Here is a 20,627-nt window from a genome sequence, read left to right on the forward strand (position 1 = left end):
ACGTACTGGAGCCCTGGTTTTAGGTGAATGGCGTTTCACGGAAGTCCCTCCTCACCTGCAGGTTCAACACCCCCCCTGTTGCTCAATATTTATATAGGTTGGGATTTTTTGTTCGTGCCTAACATTTCAGTTTGAATTTAAAACCTTTAATTCTGCTGTCAAAAGTGCTAAAATGTAGTAGGATTTAGATTAAAATAAATTAACACGAGCGCGACAGAGTGGCTACAAATCATACATGTTTTCTTTTTGTGGTAAAATCACATCTGCCTTGTGTTTCGGTGGCATAATGCTGCCTCCTGCTGTTCAAATTAGGTAGTACAAGCACGAGTCCTGATTAATTAAAGACACTTTTACACTTTGCAAACATCCTTTTCTTTTATCTTGTACCTGTATAAGCACAACTACTGTCAGATATTTTACCTGCATTCAAAATATACCCAAGTCAAAGTACAGAAGTATTAGGAACACAAGTCAAGTAGTAAAAGTACTCATTGTTTTGATTATTTAAATGTAAGAACTGGTATCTTACTAGTTGGTAGATTAACCAAAATAGCTGGTTGACGTGACTTCACATTACACAAAAAAACACAAAAAGGTAAAGTATTTCTGACTCTGGGAATGTGGAAAAACTGTAAAATTCCCTCTAAATATTTGAGCTACGTCTTTAACTAAATCACACATGTAGGCTATTTTATGTGGTCTTCTTTTGATTGCTAATAATAAATAACTACTATTATTAATAATACTAACTAACTATGGAATTAAAGAGAGCTTCACATCTGTCTTTGAAACCCTCTTTTGCAGAGGATGAATTTCAATCAATCTGATTTTTAGGAATTTCAGTTAAAGAATCCAGATGTTTCTATCTCTACCCAGTAAAACAATAACCCAACAATAAATGTTAAAAAGAGAATGAAAAAGACAGATTTCAGTTTAAATCCACTTTAAGGAGAGACATAATAATTTTATGGACAACAACTGCAGCAATTACACAGCACAATAATGCTATATGTCCAAAAGTGTTCAAAGAAATTGCATATGGAACTTCAAGGAGCAGAAGAAGGACAATTAATACATCATAATTAATATGTGGATACAGGCAGTGCCAGAGAGAGAGAGGGGGGGAAATATGAAGGGGCCCAACATCGTTCAGAGTTTGCACAGAAAATAATCACTTTAGACTTTAACCTTTGGGACTTAACGAAAGCAGCGAGCATCTGAGGAGCACACGACATCAACAAATCCATTAAAACGTCTGATTTCATTTAAAACATCACGATGTTGCAGGATCAGAAGGACGTGCTCTTCAGTTATTTATTTAGTCAAATACACATCTCACATTTTCAAAATACAACCGTTGTGATACTATAGATCATCATTATGCTCCAATGCTTTATGGGTTGTTGTTTTTTCTGTAAATTGGAGTTCTATTTGATGTTCTGCTGCGTAATGCATTTAATCCAGAGATAATGAATATTTTGGATGGAAACAAAATCCTCTCATCCTCTTCTCCTTGTGTGTTCTTCATGTTTATCCACTGCTACAGAGCACGGCTGCATTTCTGGGAAGAAAAAACTAAAATCTCTTTTCTCCTCTGTGTTTCTTCTTCCTCACCTCCTCTCTCTCCCCCTCCTCTTCACACCTTGAAGTCCCTCTTCAATCTCTCTTCTCTGCTGCCAGTTTTTAATCCCTTTCCCTGCCTGACACTCTCAGCCGTCCCGGCTGTCAGGCGACTCTATAGGGAAGAGCATGTCGCTCTCCCCGGAGCTGGAGAGGAGGCTGCTGCCGAGGCCGGCCATGCGGCTCCGCAGCAGGAAGTGCGTCCTCCTCTGCAGCAGCCGCTGCTGCTCCTGCTTCAGCTCCACGTAGGAGCGCGAGAAGGTGTGGAAGATGGAGGTGACCGGGAAGGCCATGAGGAGGATCCCGCTCAGGATGCTGCTCAGGGCCACCACCTGGCCCGGGATGCTCCTCGGCACCATGTCCCCGTATCCCACCGTCGTCATGGTGATGACAGCCCACCAGTAGGTGGCGGGGATGCTGGTGAACTCCTGCGCGGTGGACATTTCGTTCTCAATCAAATAGAGTAGGGGGGAATACAGTGCTATGGCCACGCAGAGGAAGAGGAGGAGCAGCCCGAACTCCCGGGTGCAGCGGCGCGCCGTCAGGCCCAGAGTCTGCAGGCCCAGCGAGTGGCGAGCCAGCCGCATCACGTAGAGGATGCGCAGGGCCCTCAGGACGCGCAGCACCAGGCCCACTTTGTCCAAGTAGCTGCTGCCGGAGCCCGGCCGCTTCTCCCCGGTGGAGGTGCTGTCCACCACCAGGGTGATGTAGTACGGCAGGATGGCCACCACGTCGATCAGGTTCAGGGGCTGCCTGAGGAAGGCCAGCTTGCTGCGGTCCTGGATGAAGCGCAGCGTGAACTCCAGGGAGAACCAGGCCACACACACCGTCTCCACTATGAAGATGTTGTAGCACATCTGGGAACATTTGCCCTGGTAGAGAAAGACACATGGGTGAGCGCGGTGAGCACAGCATGTGTGAGTGGTAGCTGTAGTCACTAGAGGGAACCACTTCTATGTGAAATCCAGGAGCATGTGTGCAAACATAAGATGCTCTCTCATAAGCTCACACATCAAATATGCATTCTTCAATCATTTGGATACACATTTTAGGAATACCAATTTTGATTTAATGTATGTATTAAACAACACATCCAGTATTACAGAGAAAAAAAGTAATTTTTTATGGCACATATATGGGTCGCCCATAAAGTTGGAATAAATTGCAAATGTCTTGTAATTGTGACACATAACGTAATCATTGCACCTGGTGAAAAGTGATTACTGATGCATTTAAATAGGATTTAACAGAGCATCGTGTCTGGAAACAAAATATTCCAACTTTATGGGCGACAGTGTATTTTAAGGCTTTTTGGAAAGCCCTTTATTTCGTGCATCGCCGTAATGATTCAACGCGTGGCTGAGAAGGTTTCACAAGCCTTTGAAAGCAGTCCATACCAGGGCGACGCATCATTATGAAACACACTCCCACAAAAGGAGCAGATGGTTTGAGTAGACCCATGAAAGCACCTGAAAAACTCCAGTAAAGCTGTTCTCACCCAGAGAACACCATTATGGCACTTTTGATAAACAGCTCAATTGAAACATACCGAGGACACTGAAGTGAGAGCACAAAGGAAGGTCAGGTCCAAGAGAATGCCGTAACTAAAATGAGTGCAGTCTGTGTGTTTCCAACACCCTAGTTTCCCCAGAACGCAGGTGTGAGCGATGATTGACTTTAGCGAGAGAGGATGTTTAACTCACGCTCTAATGCACCGGAGCTCCCGGGAGCCCACGTGACTAAATGAAACATATAGATCCACAGTTCAAGATTTTTAAAAGTAGGCCCGCTGGGTGTGAAAGTTGAGTCAGCGGGATGAAACGCGGTTCGCAGTTATACTCTCAAATAAAAAGCCGTTGAGATTCTGGGTTTCTGCACTCCGCCCACGGACAGCACCACACATACAGGATCTATCATGATTCCCTGAGTGTAGAACGTTCGAGAAAGAATTCAAATGGAAAGTAATGTGGCGGAAGTTGCTCTTCACTTTCATCCAAAATTATTTGTATAAAAGAGGAGTTAATGAATTCATTTTAAACCTTGCATATTCCATTTTCCTTTTGACCAAAGAGAGTGTTTTTATTATGGCTATGATTGAAGTTTTTTCTAATCTGGCAAAAAAAACCTGCTCTCTCACAAAGCCACCCTTAGCTGTGAGCTTTTAAATGACATGAAGAGACATGCCTTTCATTAAAAAAATGGCTGCTTTTCAAAATAACACCTCACTTTAACTCATACAGCTCAGACGAAGCCAATCTCACCAAAGTGTGGGGTTCAAATGTTCACTGAAAATATGTCTGTGTGGGAAAAAGTTTTGTTGTGTCATGAAGCAACTTTTTAGGGGGTGATGTGCTGTCTTGAGCCCACTCACCGCCTCCTCCTCCTCCCTCATGGCAGGCATGGTGCTGATGGACAGGTTGACAGCGGTGATGGTCACAAACATCACCGACAAGCAGGCGAAGATCTTCCCCGGCAGGCCCGAGTGAGGCCTCTCCACCATGTCCCTCAGCTTGCCCATGCACCGGTTGACCTTGGACTCCTTGGGGTGTTCCCTGTGTCCGCTGTCCGAGTCCAACAGGTCCTCCAGGAGTTCCTCCTCCTCCTCCTCCTCCGCCCTCTCCATCGCCTCGAACTCCTCCACGCGCTGCAGCAGACGCCGGCGGCAGCACCACTCCAGGCTCTCCTCGGGGACCCCCCAGTAGACCAGCTCCTCCCGGAAGGAGAGGGCGCACATCTCCCTGAGGGACCTCAGCTTGCCCGCCCGCAGGAAGGTCAGGATGGTGCGGAAGGCGCAGGGGCTGCGGTCGAAGAAGAACTCGTTGTGGGTCACGTCGTAGTCGTCGCAGACGCCCATGATCTCGTCGAAGCTGCTGCAGAGGTGCAGCTGGCCCAGGCGGGACAGGGGGAAGTCCTCCAAGGTGGTCCAGGGCAGCTGGTAGCGCATGCCGCCCACATTGATGATGGCGTGGAGTTTGCGGGCGCTGGAGAGCGGGGCGTCGCCCTGGACGGAGCCGAGCTCAGGGGCACGCTGCGCCCTCTTGTAGAAGGCCCCCTTCCGAGCCTCCTCTTCTTGGAGGGGGGGCGGGTTGAAGGAGGAGTCGGAGGCACAGCTCAGGGCACTGTAGTCGTAGTCGGAGCCATCGCCCGCCAACAGGGTCATCTTTACTCGTCCGCTCGCATCCTCATCCACTCAATCTGCCATCATCACGCCGTCACCTCAGGAAGGGAGACGGAGAATAAAAAGATGAGCCGCGCTACAAATTGATTCAAAAGGATGTTTGATTCATTGAAGAGCTTCCATTAAGGCTACTTAAACTCATAGGGACCATGTGAGTTAGAGTAAATTCCAATCCTGATATCGTGCTTTACCACTAAAAACACTGACATCACTTATATCCAAGGATTAGTGAAACCACAAAGTAGCATTATTGCAGCAGGAAGCACTTAGACTATTATATACTAACAGCCCGGCATAGCCCTGTTTAAACTTTCTTTCTTTCTTTCTTTCTTTCTTTCTTTCTTTCTTTCTTTCTTTCTTTCTTTCTTTCTTTCTGGATGGATGGATGGATGGATGGATGGATGGATAGATAGTAGAGCCCGACCAATATATTGGCAGGCCGATATTATCGGCCGATATTAGGCATTTTCCAAACTATCAGCATTTATAATGGCCGATAAATGAATATTTTAAAAATAAAATAAAAAGTGGATGAAACACCCTTATAGAACTTAACAGAATTTGTCTATAAGAAGTTATATTTATGAAGCTTACCAAGTCTTTTAATGCTGGTAACTTTGTGTTTGGTTGTTGTTGTTATTGTGTTTTTGTTCAAAGGACTTTAAGTTTTATATCTTAAGTTTGTATTTTTCTACATTTTATTTATCAGAACTTTAATATATTTTGATGTTCCTTCGTTCTGTTGTGACAATAAAACAGTTTATTTTAAACTGCATTATCATATTATTTTAGTGAAGACTCATAAATAACTACAAATAACTAATGTTAGGGAAATCTGTTAATGTTTTGTTACGTGTTTCTGAAATTAAAAAAAAAAAAATATCGGCCGATATATTGGAATATCGAATTTTTAAATCAACAAACATTTGTATCGATATCGGCCTTCAAAATCCTTTATCGGTCGGGCTGATAGATAGATAGACGTCAGAGTTAGGCAGCAATAGAAAACACGTTTCCCCTGGTTGACAGATCACTATAATGCGTCGTTAACACATCGCTCCCCTGAGAAAAACCAACCGAAAATGAAGCTTCCACAACACGTGAGTGCGATTATGTCAGTTATGTATCATTTACCGTGATCAGCGATCTAGATACATCAGGCATCGAGGGATAATAACTCCACTCCCGACTGTGTGCATGAACATCTGTTACCCACGGCAGCCTGGGAATTATACATAATGGCCTGATGTTACGCTGGCGGTTGTTAGATAATTCACTGATGTAACTGCTTTGTACAGCTACTGAATACATACGCCGATATTTCCACAGTCTGTTGTTTCCCAGCTAAACGAGATGGATGATCGTAGACGGAACAATATGTCTAAAAATAGTGGGGAGAGAAGATGTTTACGATATGTCACCGGTGCAGCAAGGAGCTGGTGGCCTCTGTCCAAACTAATTTAATCAATTACAGTCATTTAAGGGGGAGGCAGGAATTAAAATGTCAGTCCCTGGATTCGCCTCACCGTCATTTCTAGGGTCAGGAAGGAGGACCGGGGTTTCTAAAACCGGGGGATGTGATTGTGTCACTGGGTGGTTATTAGGCACCTGCACTGTCAGCCTCCGTGAGCCGCTGATTACAGTCGCCACCCATGAAATTGGAGCGACTTCTCCAGCACTCTGCCCGGTTGTATCAAAAATGCATTGCTTCTTGATGGCGTTTGAATTTGGGCTTTATTTGAAAAAGGTCAACACATTGAGAAAAACTCACGTGGACAGCAGACATATGCCTCTAATGGAGCCTTATATCATTTCCCATATTTTGTGTGCAAAGCTGATTCCACTTAACAAAACCAAAGAATGAAAATTTATCACAACGGTGTTAAATCCCTCCTTTTTTTTACTTTTTTTTGCTGCTACGAATCCGTAAATTCTCACATTCTCCCCCTCCATGCGGCGAAGGTTATCGATACGCCTACAGTGCATCCCCTGGTGTGGACGCACACAGCCCTCCGCCACTCTCCCACCAGATTAACTCACACTTAACCCCCTCGGGGCCGTTTGATTTCTCCCTTTGCCTTGAAACCAACTGTGCTTTTGCCTCTTCCACAGTCCCAGAAGCATCTTTTTTCTTTTATTATTATTCTTGTTCTCTGCTGTGTTTTGCCTCAGAAGTCCCCTCTGGGGGGGACAAAGTCTATCTGGGAAGAAGAGATGAAACGCTGCACAGACAGCGAAGAAGGCTGTTTCTCCCCCACCAGATCGGCTGAGGTCTGGCCTCTCTCTGTGCCAGCGTTATCACAGCGAAGCCACAGGGCATGTTCTCCAGATTGCCTGGTGAGTCACTGGGTTGTGAGTCCTCCGTCTCCTGACTGCGTTGAGCATGCGTTACCCACAGTGCCCAGCTGAAGAATCGATATTCATTGAGATGGTTTTCGACGAGCATGACGATAAATGATCACCGCCATGGTCCAATCATTCGGAGGCCTTCTAGAAGTTCAGTCTGCTGAGAAATGTGTGACATTCTGCGTTTCCCACACAGAGACGTGAATAGCTCATTCATGAACGATCACTATTTACGGCTGCAGATCTGCATATCGGTGGAAAGAGTCACAATTTAACTGATTTTTTTTTCACAAATCCGTCTCCGAAATCGAGGGATTTGCAATTCAACTCGACTCAAGGCTGTGAAATGCAAAACACATGGTAATTAAATGGGTGATTAGTATTTCTGATGACGAGCCCGATGCTCCCAGACTTACAATTAAAGCGTATTTAACAGCTGTCACCTGAAGGCGAACAGCTGTTTTCTCGTACGCCACTGTACAACCATCGCTGTTTATCAAGCTGTTTCAGGATGATAGACGTCATCCTGTACTCTCTTTTTGTTTTCTCCCTTATCCCCTTAACAACTCACTCTCGTCTAATGGACGATAAGAGGGTGGTTTTTCCAGAAATGGACTTGAATGAAACCACCCAGACCCCAAAACTTCTCCCTCCCTCTGTGTGTCTCTCTCCCTCTGGAATCTGTAAAACGCCGAAACAGTCAGACATGCCAGGAGCATTTCTACCACAGGAGCCCTTTCTCCTTACAGTAAGTCCAGCAGGAGTAGTTGTAAAGATAAATGTCTCCTTTGTGTTGTAAGTGGGCGGCATTAATGCACACTGAGAAGCCTGGAAAAAAGGCTGCAGCTCCGGGGCGATATGCGTCTCCCTGCCTCCCGATGCGGTCCACCACAATGTGTGTTGCTCTCCCTTCCTGAGACGTGTGGATGTAACACACTTCAATAATGAGCTCGGTTAGCGTCGACGCTTTAACCGCAACCCACACACGGAAAGTGCAGCAGAACTGATGCACCTATCATTCTTTTTTTTTTTTTAAATCTTTATAATCATATTTCAAATGCTAAAAAGACAGTAACCTTTGGAAATGTCATCCCAGTATCCCCCCCCCCCCCCCCCCATCTCCAAAATGTCTCCGTAACAAAGAGCACATGAGGAGCCTCTGAAACACCTCTGTCATTTTCTGTCTGCAGTTTATCTCCCAGTCTGTTCCCTGACTGTCTGTCCTCTACCCCCCCCCCCACCCCCACCACCACCACCACCAAATCCCCACATTTCTGCATCACTGCTCCACATTATGCTCCAGCACTCCTCCTCCTCCTCCTCCTCCAAAAAACGGTGACATACGATATTTAATAATCAGCCTGCAAAACATCTCACCATCACCTCAACTTCACATTCGCTGTAGGGTTTGTTTTTCTTTGGAGTGGATGATTATACACTCTTTTTTTCACTTTTTCCTGTAAAAGGGAATAAACTATTTCTTTTTCACAGGCAGCTGGTAAACGTGGCGCCTGAGGAACATGTGCAGGCAGGCATGACCTCATATCGGTGAAGACCTGACTTTCTGTCACCGTGGAGAGGTGTTTCACGGGATCTCTGCACCGGAACCCAAGTGCAGGTCCCCACAGGGGAGGAGGTGACAGGAGGTGCAAGCCCCGGATAGGTGATGGAAAACTCTTAACACTATTACACTGTCAGTGGAAAAAGGACTTTAGTTGATGAGATGGATTAAATGGAGCAGACGAACAACCACACAGCAGCTCGGCCTCGTGGCCGGGTCGATGGATGCCAAGTGAGCCTGCACACCGAGAGATAAGACGCTTCAAATGTTCCGGTGCCGAGTGCAGAAAATGACTGTTTGTGTCACAGCAATGTCATGTGGAGGAAAAGGTGAAAGTCACAACTGGAATTTGACAAAATAACAAAATGGGATGATAATTGGTGTGGATTAGTAAAAACAGAGATGTCTTGGCAAAAAAGCAGAGACAAAATCACACTTTCAAAGCAAATCCATCCCTCGATTTGTGTCCAGTGATGGACCGTGACTCTCCGATCCACTCTAATGAAACTTCAGGATGTGGATCACAGATACTTTACACATAAAGACACCCGGGAAATGCAGATTATAATTAGTTTGCGGCCCCCTTTTTTTTTTTTTTTGAGGGTGGGAGAGTGAGTCTATACGCTGTTAGAGCAGGAAAAAAGTAATTAGCTCATCTCATTATAGCCACAATTACCTGGAGGAGGGAGAGACGCTGATCTATCACGTATCTTAAATCCCTGATGAAAGTCTCAGAGAGGTATTTGCATCGTGGACTCAATCACATTACGGGGCCGAGCCTCAAAACGAGACCATGTGCTGCGTTGAAGGGGATCTCTCATTAAAAACAACATCAGCTGTGATTCACTGTTTGGAGGACTTGAAGTGGCTCTCAGATTCAAAAGTTTGTCGCATCAATTTTCATGAATTTCTTTTTTTTTTATTATTATTACGTCGTTGCAATTTCGAATGCCTCTGTAAACATATATGAAGCATAGCAGGAAAAACTGTCTCCCTGCAAGAGTGAACCCTTGCCTCTTCTGAGATATCAGTAAATGTTGACTGATAATAACATGCTGTGATGTAGCTGCAGCCTTGTTACCATGGCGTAATGCAGGGGATCCAGTATGCATATCACCTGTTTAAGACATATCGTAGATGGGTCAAAAGATCCAGCATAATAAAAAAAAAAGATATTAAAAAATGCTGCTTTAAATGGCCACTTATATTATTATATTACAGAATTAAACATTAAAACTGTTTTTTTGTGTGAAGTGTGAACAGATCCATAGGCTGAGATCTCCAATAACCCTCACTAGGTTTACAGTATGCATGATCCTAATCAGCAGCAAACATATATCAGCCAACTTCCCTCTGTGAAAACAAACACCTGCATGTGACAAACTCTCAAAGTGGGACTCACAACTACGAGGACGTCTCCTAATGTGGAACGGACGCCGACTTTGAACGCCGGAATATTTGTGAAACGCAAATAAATAAAATAAAAAAAATACTCACTGCGCTCCAGGATCAGTTCCTCAGCAGCTGTTAGTTTGCTGAAGGCAAGGAGAAGAATGCACATGAAGGGAAATGAAATGTGTTTTCAGCTTCTGCTCCCGCCGCCGCCGCCTCGTTTAACTCTGCTCCATCTCTGCACAGGCGGCTCTGTGGAGTACGAGGAGGCTGTTAGATGCTCATGAGCAACAGGCTGCCCTCCCCTCCCTCATTTCCTTATTCCCTCCTTCCCTTCCCTTTGCCCTCGTCTCTCCCTCTCACCTCCTTTTCTCCAGCGCTGACATCAGAAGTGGGTGTGCCTTCTATAGCGAACGCTTTCGAGAGAAATCCATGGCAACCATGGTCTAGAGAGCCGGGCTTCCCCTCCACCTTTTAATGAAAATAATCATTAATAATACATTCTCACAAAAGGTTTATATTTGTCCGGTGGGTTGCCCGACTGAGAGGGAGGGCGGGATGGAGGGAGGAGAGAGGGGGCAGGGCCGCTGTAGGCTGGCTCAGACTCACCAGGGTGTCCAATTTTAGACAAGTGGTGGGAAAATGCGATCGTGGAGGTACAACGGTGAGGAGGAGAGGATGGCTCATACAGAGGAGGTACCAGCAGAGCCGTCTTTCCTTTAGACCGTTTCACAGAAGGAGACGGTCAGAATTCAAAAGACAAAACAATATAAAGTCAATTTGATGCGTGCGCATTAACAAAAACATGGGAGTTTCAGTATGCGTGGCACGGCTGCATTCTGTCCACTGAACATGACCTCAAAGCAGTGTGTTGGGCCCATTATACTTGTATCGATCTACCTGTGTCAAACTAAATGGAAACTGCAGAGGTAAACACACACACTCAGGGTATTATTTCCACTGGACTAATGTTATGACCCGTAATGGAGGAAGTGAGAAAAACTAAATGTATCACAGTTTAGGTGCAGGTCCAATTTTCTTGCCCAGTGTGTGTAAAAAATGGATTATTTTACGACTGTGGACCGAGCTCCGAGTGTGTTTACATAGAGAGATATATATTGTAAAAGAAAGTAAGCATGTCATTCATGTGAGCTATTATGTCTATTATGTCTCCAGAGCCGGAGTTCTAGCTGGGTGACCAACGACGACTGAAAATACACATCAAGAGTAGAAATACAACAACCTCCGCATGCAAAATTGTCGACCCTGCTGCACGGAAGTTAGAATTGTAAAGCGCTGATTTCATAGCGATATGAGAGACGACGTCCATGTCAAAACAAACCGAGTTACGCGGTTATCATCTGCATGCACTGTTGCATCTACAAGGCTGCACGTCGATATTGTTTTGACTGAGCTTACGCAGAACATAGCCAGGCCCCGTTCCATTCAGAGCAGAGTACTGTATGAGATATAATAAGAAGGGCTTGGAATGGTTCTGCTATGGAAGGGTTTTTTAAAAACTACACACTCACTCTCATGTTACAGCTTTTGGTGCATTTCTAATGTTAGATCAAAGATGACTTGTTGTTGTTCATGACTAAGTCTTAATATGTTCTAATTGTGGCTCGAGTGGGCTGGTTTATGAGTGTTTAATGGAGCTTAAGTCAGACTGTGTGGCACAAACAAGGGGTTGAAATACTCAGAAATCACAGCAGCAACAATTTCTTTGCAATTCGTTACCGTTACTGGCAGAGGATTCAGTAAAAGGCTGCGTTTTGTACAAATCAGGTAGAAGTAGGAGCAGGAAAGTCATCCAAAAATGGAATCTGAAGAAACACGAACTGGGTGTTTCACGACGTCAGCACCAGCGATGATTGCACTTACAGACGTTCGCCTGCTGCTTCTTGATTGCTAATTAGGCTGCTGATACAATTTTAACACTTCTTTTTTTTCTTCCTGAGGCGCTTCTTACTTTCTGTATCGTTTTTCACAGTTTGCTCAGCGGTGACTCTTTCCTTCTGCTTCCTACCGTTTAAAGAGGTCAAATGTTCTTAGAAATCAAATACCATTTCTACAAAAAAAAAAAGGCTGTTTATCTGCAAAACTTCAGAGCTGAGAGAGAAAAGTCATCCAGGTGTCTTCCTGCCGGCGTTGAAGCTATTTTACTCAAGGTCACGGATGAAGATATGACTCTTCGTGCTCCTCTATCTGATAAACGGGAATCAAACTGGAGTCTGCATGACAACGCGTCCAAACGTTAAACCGCCAACATTTCAACGATGGAGTTCTGACATCGGAGCCATCGCGCCATCCAAGCTCGTCTTTGTGGGAGGCTTTCTTTGAACAGAAAGGACAAGTTCTTTATTTCCATGGCAACTAAGTCACTCACATAATTGCATGGGTTGAAAAGCTTTTGTTCCATTGACATGAAAGTATGCTTCTAGCATGACTTACATGATGCTGGTCGTACGGCAGTCATAAAAAAAAAGAAAAGTTAATGGGAATCACTCATTATACCCTTGTTTCTACTTGTTTTGACAAAATGGAAACATATTATAGAAACAGCTGCTTGACATCCCAGTTCTGATGAATTAACAGCTCGTGAGTGGACAATGAGATCGCCCATCTAACTCCATCGTGAGCTGATGTGCTGTGGCAGGAGAGGGTTGTTATACTCTACCGGGGGGGGCACAGAGGTCGGTACAACAGCAGCCTCCTGCAATGATCACAGGAGCAGAAGCACCGGCGGCTTCGCTTGGCTGATGGCGGGTGGTTTCCAAAGCAGGACTCCCCCTCATCAGTGCTGGTGGACACACGATCGGGTATCTGGGGGGGGCGACCAACCCACAAACTGTGAAATATAATGTAGATTACATCAGAAAAGATTTGATCACTTGAAGGTTCATTGGAATACAAAAAAAAAAACATCATTTGCATGTTTGTAAAAATCGGTTTCAGATGCCAAAGAGTCCCAGCTGCGTCTGTTTGATGGAGATCAGTCATAATCTGGACTTTACCGTGCAAACACAACGCCGAGTCCATCTGGCACCGCAAGCCTCAATATTGTGATTCTTTGAGCGCGAGCGGGAAGATAAAGAGAACGTCGGCATGTGCTGGAATCAAGCACGAGTAGACGGTATAGCGAGGCCCGCGATCGGGAGAGTCGGAACACAACGTATGACCGCGTGGAAACGTGTGGGAGGTGTTTGTGACCTCGGCCTGTTCCTGACAGCCGTCAGGCCGCAGCGTCGGATCAAACAACACACTCTTCATGCTAATCATGCTGAATGCATCAGCTACCAACGGCTGGATGCTCATGTGTTCCTGTGCAATCGGTTTCTGAACTAAACAAAAATGCAAGATTAAATGAACAGTTCGAGGTACAAATTAATTCAACCTGCTATATAATATTCAGGAAAAAACGACAATTACTCCGTCCACTTTGATGCTCTAAATAATAATTCCATCTCCCAGAAGTTGCCTAGGGATCTATTTCAAACACATTTCTGCCAGATGAATTTTGTTGGGTGAACCAGTTTGCATACTTTGCCCATTTTGAACACGTTCCTCTTGATGTAAGGTCTTATTAAGAGGCATTGTAAGGACTTCAGTGAGCGCATGGTGGGCTCAAAAGGCTTAAAAGCAGCCGGGTGAAAAGGTCAACGGGAGAAAATTCTTCACATTCTTGTGATTCAAGTGCAGCGGTTTGAATTGGGTTGAGATCAGTAGTGAAACTGTGTGTTAGAGGAAACACAGTTCACAAAACGTGGCTCCGCTTCCCACCTCTCTAATACACACTGTGAGACCACAACTAGTTATTTAAATGGGTTTTTAAAAAACACCTCTGGTAAAAAAACAGTTATCAAATAGGAAAATTTTACATTTTTATTGGACACACACCGATATTTCACATTTAGTTCAAATTGTATCTTAAGAGAAAGTTTTTTTTTTTCCTGCCAACACCAAATATTGCATTAGAGAGGACTATATTATTATTATTATTATTATTATTATTATTAGTCCAACATACAATAACATGCTGAGCCACTGGCCCATAAAAGAGGCCGTAATGAGGATATCTGTAGATTTATTTAAGAAGAACATTGGAAAGAAACCTCCCACAGTTCGAAGCAGTGCCCTCGCCTTAGACTTCCACAGTGTGACTCAGCACATGCTCTCCTCCGCTCAGCCAACAGACCTCCAGGAGGTGAAAGAGGAAGTTTACCAGTGTCCTCTCCATCTAAGACTCTTTGATTTAGTCTTCAAAGAGAGAATCAATGAAGGGGCCGGGACATCTCCAGTCAGAATTCAAGCTACACAAAGGAAGTAAGCTTTAGAGCACAAGCAGCACAATCACAATAAGCAGAGGGTGTACAACCAGTGAAGTGTCTATGCATTTTGAATACCACAGCGTCCAGCGTCCCCGTTTTTTTTGTGGGTGTTTTCCTGAAGCAGGAGTCCAGACCTGCTCACGCTGCAGCTTTTATTCTGTTCCGACTCATTCTGTGTATACAGGACCTTACATGAAGGATTATTCTAACCCGAGTCTCACTGTGAGGTGATGAAATCACAGGTTTGGAACAAGAGAGGGTGTTTGTGCAGCGAGTTGTCATGTGATGCTCCTGTTAGAGCGCTTCATTCCCAGTGAGGCTCACATCCTCAGTCCAACTCCCTGCATTTCCCTCTCCACCCATCTTTAATATCTAGTTTTTATTTTCAGGGTTAGATCAGGAGTCGTTGTGGAAGGCAATTACATATTTTGGAGGATTTGTTTTTTGTGTGTTAATTCAGTCAACACATTCACCTTGAATCCAGTCTCAAAATGGAGAAATTGACTCTGAAGCTTGTTGACAAAAGTGAAAAAATATTAGAGATGAACTTTTCTGACCTCCCGTGATTGAAAATATTTGATTGCTGTGGTAATTTAGAAGTAAAGTCAGGGTGTGGGATAAGGTTTTTCACATTAATATTCAAGGGTACATATCATGATATATCACGTTTTCTGTGTTCTCTGGACACCAACCCACAAACTGTGAAATAACCCAGGGTCAGGTGTTTGTGGGCAGAAAACATGTGATTCAAAAGGAAACGCATGACATTACAGCACATGTTCTAACAGAAACCCAAAATACAATATCAAATATGAACCTCAATATGAGCTTTTTTCTTTTGAAACGTTCTTAAAAAGTGTCTCCAGCACCAGCAGGTGAGCTTATTCATGTTTCAGCAGAATCCAGATTTCCTCTGCAGAAACTATCATTCAGCAAGATTATAACAAAAGCAGCATTAGGAAATAATTAGTGCTTTGGAGTTTAATGAACCGAGACGGTAATTATCCTACTTTCCTCATAAGAACAATACACAATTTAAATATATTGTCCAGCGTTCTCGTAAACGCCCCTCGGCTGACACGACGACGTGAGCGTTTGTAGAAATGCTACAGCTGTTGGTGACAGAAGGTGTATCACAGTTGGCATGGTGATATCATATCCACATATCTGCGCTCGAGGATCACATGTTCATGTCAGGAGTTGACATGGATACCAAAAATAGCACAAGGTCTTAGCCTCGCACACGGTTCTGTCACGACGATGATGCTGCGCTAGAATAATGATTTCTGTGTTTTTCAGTGTGCTGTGGACAAAAAGTCTCTTCCTCCCCGCCTCCTCCTCCAGAGAGCGTATATCCAGGCTGACCTGCATGACTTCACACTTAATTCCCTTCGCAGGCTGACCTCAGCGGGAAGGTTGACGTTAAAACACACAGAAGCATCAGCAGGCCGACACGCAGACGGAGATCTGCTGTTTTGTTCCTCAACAATTCACATTTTGGTCCATCAGAAGGAAATGTTTGGAATTACAGCTGAAACTGTTAGTGTGATCCTTCTTTGTACAAAATTAAAAACCTGAGCACAGGTCGCTTTAATTGTAAAAGATCTTATAGCAGCAAAAGCAGGTGGAACTACATCAACGATGGCTCTGTTCCACTAAGACTCCCTCAAGGGCTCACCGCAGTAATGATATTAATTACAACTGTGCTTTTCTTGCTTTGACATGTAAAAAAAAAGTCACTAAATTGTCACTTCACTTGAATTAGTCAAAATTAATCATCTAAAATTGAATGCGTTGGAAATGATTCAAGCGTAACGTTTGATTGGCTAAATCAGTTTCACGCTGTGTAACGAGAAGGTGCTTTGGATTTTAAATTAACTCGGGAACTCGAGCAGAGCGACGCAGCCGGAGAGAAGCCCAGATGGAAGGAATAACGCCAACGAACGGGATTATTAACCTTATAAACGTGTAATTACAGCTTTTCTGCTTTGACAGAGTGAGCTCCATGTTTCAGCGGATAAGACGCCGATATGGTCTCAGCTCAACTTCACAATCAAACTTTGACATGTGCTTCTATTCATTGCATTTAGGAGTATTCCTTTTGTTTAATAGTTAAATAATAGAAAAAGACATGAGTGGTGCTGTGGAGGGGAAGTACTGGATCACTGACTGAAGATGAGGATCCCAACTGCGCGGCCGGCTTTTAAGGCTCTCATCCTGCCGACGGTGAGCAGCTGATGACCTTTGGCTCGGCAGCGAGCAGCGGGACTCATCCCCGTGGAAACGCGTCATACTCCCATCACTCGGGGAGTTGTGAAAATGAGTAACGCGTACCGCACATCCTGTGGAAAACGACCGAGGAGAGGTCAAACGGCTGTCTAATGGCAGAAAGAGAGCATCGGCGTAAACTGAGAAGTTTTGAGGATCCCGCCGTGACGTTCTCTGCATGTGAATGAAGGCATTTTCAGAGTGAAATGGATTGAATTATGAGGCTTTGCTTTGATGTAATTATGCAAATATTACTGTTCATTTGCATGATCCACAGAGGGGCCATCTCACTCTGAAACTGTGTTGGAGAGCCCCGCTGACCTTCATCCGGATGTAATTATGGAGTAGGATGAAAAAAAAACCCAGCTCCATGCAGGATCCACTCGCTGAGGACCGCGGGGTTAAAGAGATTTCATTTATTCAGTCTTGAGAATAATGTGCAGCTTCTGTCGGTTTACTTCATTATTGTGAATTTCAATTCCCAAAGAAGGCCAGCCTAGTCTCCTATAATTACACTTTTAAAAGTGATGTTAAAGGAGTTCATTATATTCCCAGATACGTGGCGGTGTTACGTGCCCCACAAAGGTCGTATGGAGGGGAGGATGCTGGGAGGTCAAAGTTCAGCATCACAGAACCACACGAGTACCTCGGTTGGGAATCCGACGGTCGTGGAATTAAAAAACGAAGCGAAGGAAAACACGAGGCTTCGCAGAATTACCCGTTTCTATTTAAAGAGCGTCGAAGATAAAAATATCCTTTGTTTTAAGATCAATTCTGTTTCTATGGATACCACTTTGTTGCTATGTGACAGAGTTGAAAGACGGGTCGGTGATTGTACTGTATGTGCCATGTAAAGGTATGTGACGCAGGTTTATATGTATTTAAGAGTTGGAGGGAAATTAAATATTGCTTTTCCCCATCTGTGACAATAATAAGGGATAATAATGTGTGATTATTAAGTCAAAGTAAATGTTGGACTAAATGCAAATCTTTCTGAAAATATTCACCTCATATCTGGTTGCTAATTATACTGGAGGTGGTGAAGACTAACAACACTTAATATGGAAATATTATATCACACTTGGATGAACTGAATCCCCAATTTATCAGGATGCATTGATTCTGCTTTCCTCTTGTTTCTCAGCATTATTTAGAGTTCTTCTTTCCTTAAGAATGCGGACATAAACATGTCAAAATAGTAATTTTTTGGCACTCTTGTGCTTTCCTCCCCTCCGTCCCGCCTCCCTGTAAAGACTACTTGTAGTGTGAGGAGTCGACGTCTGCCGTCAGAGTGAAGGGGATGTCAGTTTAGAGCTCAGCAGGTCTGTTGATGGCTGTGGCTTTGATTATAGCTGTGCAGAATAACAGCTCCCCTGTCGGAAAGCTGTGCCGGCCCTGCTCCGCTGTGTGCCGTTTAACGGGCTTCCTTTGTTTCTTTGATGCGTTTCTGTGATCATAGTTATCAGCAGCGATTATTACCGCCATAACAATGTTCTTTCCTCTGGTTGGCTGGTTGGAAATTACACCCATCGACTTATTCCTTTAAACGTACCTCCATTAGTATTCTTACAAACAAAAATCTTTCAATGCGGACATACGGGAACTAGAACCTGGTCATATATCCATTTATTATCACAACTTCATCCTACTCCTTTTTCAGACTCAAAGTACTCGTTTGAAGTCTGTGTACTTTTATTAGATTTTTTATATCATTGTTTATATGATAACTTGCCAAGGGGTTCAAAATAAATAAACTGAAACGACTACTGCAACTGTTGAGCTCATTATTAGCTCTCTAAATAATACCGTGCTTTTAGAAAACCACGAGGAGGTGAGGGCTCAATTCAACAGGGACCATTATTTAGCTTTTCAATTATTCATTAATGTGCAGCAGTTATGCTCCGGTGCTTTTACCGACCCAGACCTCTCACGCCACGTGGTCGTTAACATGTGTGCTCTTCCTCGTTCTTCGCCACGCGGACTCGGATTCATCAGACTCAGCTGGATGTAAATGAGCTCTCGGACTCGATGTATAAGTGAAGGAACAGGAGGCCTCTGCTGTCTGTTCTCAACTCGGCAGATGGAGCCAACCCTCCTCTTTCTGGCTCTTTGCTCAAAGACAATATGAACTTTTAGGGGGGAAAAAAGCAGTTGAGAAAGGCCAAATATTTGCATATCTACATTTAAAGTTTGTTTCAGGACTTTACTGTACAAATGTCACAAACTGTTTGTTATAGCGACAACAGTTCAGAGCTCAGGCACATTTTGTTTGTTTGGTTATTTCATATCTAGTGACTATACGGACGTTGGAACTGCATGAAAACCAACGAAACGTAACAAAGTACAAAGCGTCAAATCGGAGCTTCTCGGTTGTCAGCACTGCAACAAGCAGATACAGAATATACTGTATATTAACATATAGAGTGGATCTTATGCTAAATAATCACTCGATGAGATCCAGAGGTGGAAATTAAGCAGCCGAGAGAATGAGGCAATTAAACTAATTAGGAATGATGTCATGAATTCGTGTGTGTGTGTGTGTGTGTGTGTGTGTGTGTGTGTGTGTGTGTGTGTGTGTATGTGTGTGTGTGTGTGTGTGTGTGTGTGTGTGTGTGTGTGTGTGTGTGTGTGTGTGTGTGTGTGTGTGTGTGTATGTGTGTGTGTGTGTGTGTGTGTGTGTGTGTGGATAAGAAGAGAGTAGATGGTAAATGGCTTGATTCCTGGGATGAAACCACAGATACCACTCTATTCTCCTGTGACACGTCGCTGCAGCTGAGTGCTTGTGAAATCCGAGATGATGACGACGTTTCATGCCGGACCAATAAAAACACTCCCTCTATCATCACAGCCATTACGCTGTCATGAGATAAAACCCATTTTTAACAAAACGCCCCATCAATATGACATCATGGCAAAGTTTTACTGCCTGGAAACAAACCACGAATAATGCAGCGACTCACCAGAGTGAATGTCGATCCATGCCTGGTATTAATGGATTCTTCTGTTATCTAAAAGGAAATGGAAATATTGAAACTTCACTAATCAACCATTCAACCAGATCATTTGGTGTTTTTTTTAATTTATACAACAGAATAAAATACCTGAAGCTGATGATAGACCATTAGTAGTGATGGAAGCTTCCTGGAGACCAACATGGTGTCCAACCTGGAAAGATTTGAAAGAGAGAGAATGGACGGCATTTAAATCAGACCACACTCATTTTAAAAAGCATAACTGCATTTCTGCCTTTCACATTCTTATTCTCCCTCGTCACAACTAGACTGGAAATTATATTTCAATATACAACTTTGATTGTACCAGTAAAGATATATTTATAACAAAAAACAACAACAAAAAAGTAGCTTCTTTCTTGTTAAAAAAACAAACAGTTCAGATATCCACAAATACATTTTTTCACAGTCAAAATGTTGTAACCTCTGTGTATTGAATGCACAATTTGAGATATCCGCAATTTCATTTTTTTTTATATCTGGAATGAAAATTCTGCAGCAGAATAAGAAACATGACAATACATTTAGACTATTTTAGCACCATATTTCCAGCATTAATGGCTCAGTGGAGAAACAAGTTTGAACCCATGCACACGACTCAGCAGATAAAGTAGGTAAAAGTTGACATTTAGGCAAACGTCAAAAAGTTAAGCACTTATCCAAAACGGGCTGAAGGTCAGGCAGGAAGCACGTGATGCTGGAGAGCTGAACACACTCTGGTCATGTGGAAGTCATGTATGTGCAGACAGGGCTGATGAGAAAGTGAAAGCAGGTGAGCAGCTGGAGGAGAGAGTCATGTGACCGGGACGGCTGGAGAACTCTGAGGGCATCTGGTGGCCTGATGGAGAATGACAGGTCCAGAGGAAATGTGACATAAAACACCAGGAGATGATCAAAGTCATGCTGATACGTCATTATGT

The 20,627-nt window shown here is 43.7% G+C and overlaps 2 protein-coding genes across 2 annotated transcripts; both read right to left on the minus strand.

The window, feature by feature from the left end:
• Nucleotides 1-979: 979 nt before the first annotated feature.
• On the minus strand, nucleotides 980-10,309 carry kcng1 (potassium voltage-gated channel, subfamily G, member 1). Its single transcript, XM_084015839.1, has 3 exons — nucleotides 10,203-10,309; nucleotides 3,992-4,836; nucleotides 980-2,492 (listed from the first exon to the last, which is right to left on the minus strand). The coding sequence occupies exons 2-3, from the start codon at nucleotides 4,778-4,780 to the stop codon at nucleotides 1,710-1,712; spliced, it is 1,572 nt and encodes a 523-aa protein (XP_083871965.1). The 5' UTR covers nucleotides 4,781-4,836; nucleotides 10,203-10,309; the 3' UTR covers nucleotides 980-1,709.
• Nucleotides 10,233-19,826, minus strand: LOC311017467 (uncharacterized protein; the record flags this gene model as incomplete). Its single annotated transcript, XM_084015840.1, has 5 exons — nucleotides 19,798-19,826; nucleotides 19,657-19,704; nucleotides 10,707-10,814; nucleotides 10,461-10,568; nucleotides 10,233-10,349 (listed from the first exon to the last, which is right to left on the minus strand). The coding sequence occupies exons 1-5, from the start codon at nucleotides 19,816-19,818 to the stop codon at nucleotides 10,233-10,235; spliced, it is 402 nt and encodes a 133-aa protein (XP_083871966.1). The 5' UTR covers nucleotides 19,819-19,826.
• Between the last annotated feature and the right edge of the window lie 801 nt (nucleotides 19,827-20,627).

Source organism: Eutrigla gurnardus (assembly GCF_963514095.1).
Source record: "Eutrigla gurnardus genome assembly, chromosome: 8".
NCBI classification, from domain to species: Eukaryota; Metazoa; Chordata; class Actinopteri; order Perciformes; family Triglidae; genus Eutrigla; species Eutrigla gurnardus.

Coding starts and splice junctions, on each gene's coding strand:
- kcng1 (XM_084015839.1), bottom strand. CDS start 4,780: ATGACCCTGTTGGCGGGCGATGGCTCCGACTACGACTACAGTGCCCTG. Junction 2,493..3,991: donor TGAGGGAGGAGGAGGAGGCG/GTGAGTGGGCTC, acceptor TTTCTCTACCAG/GGCAAATGTTCCCAGATGTG.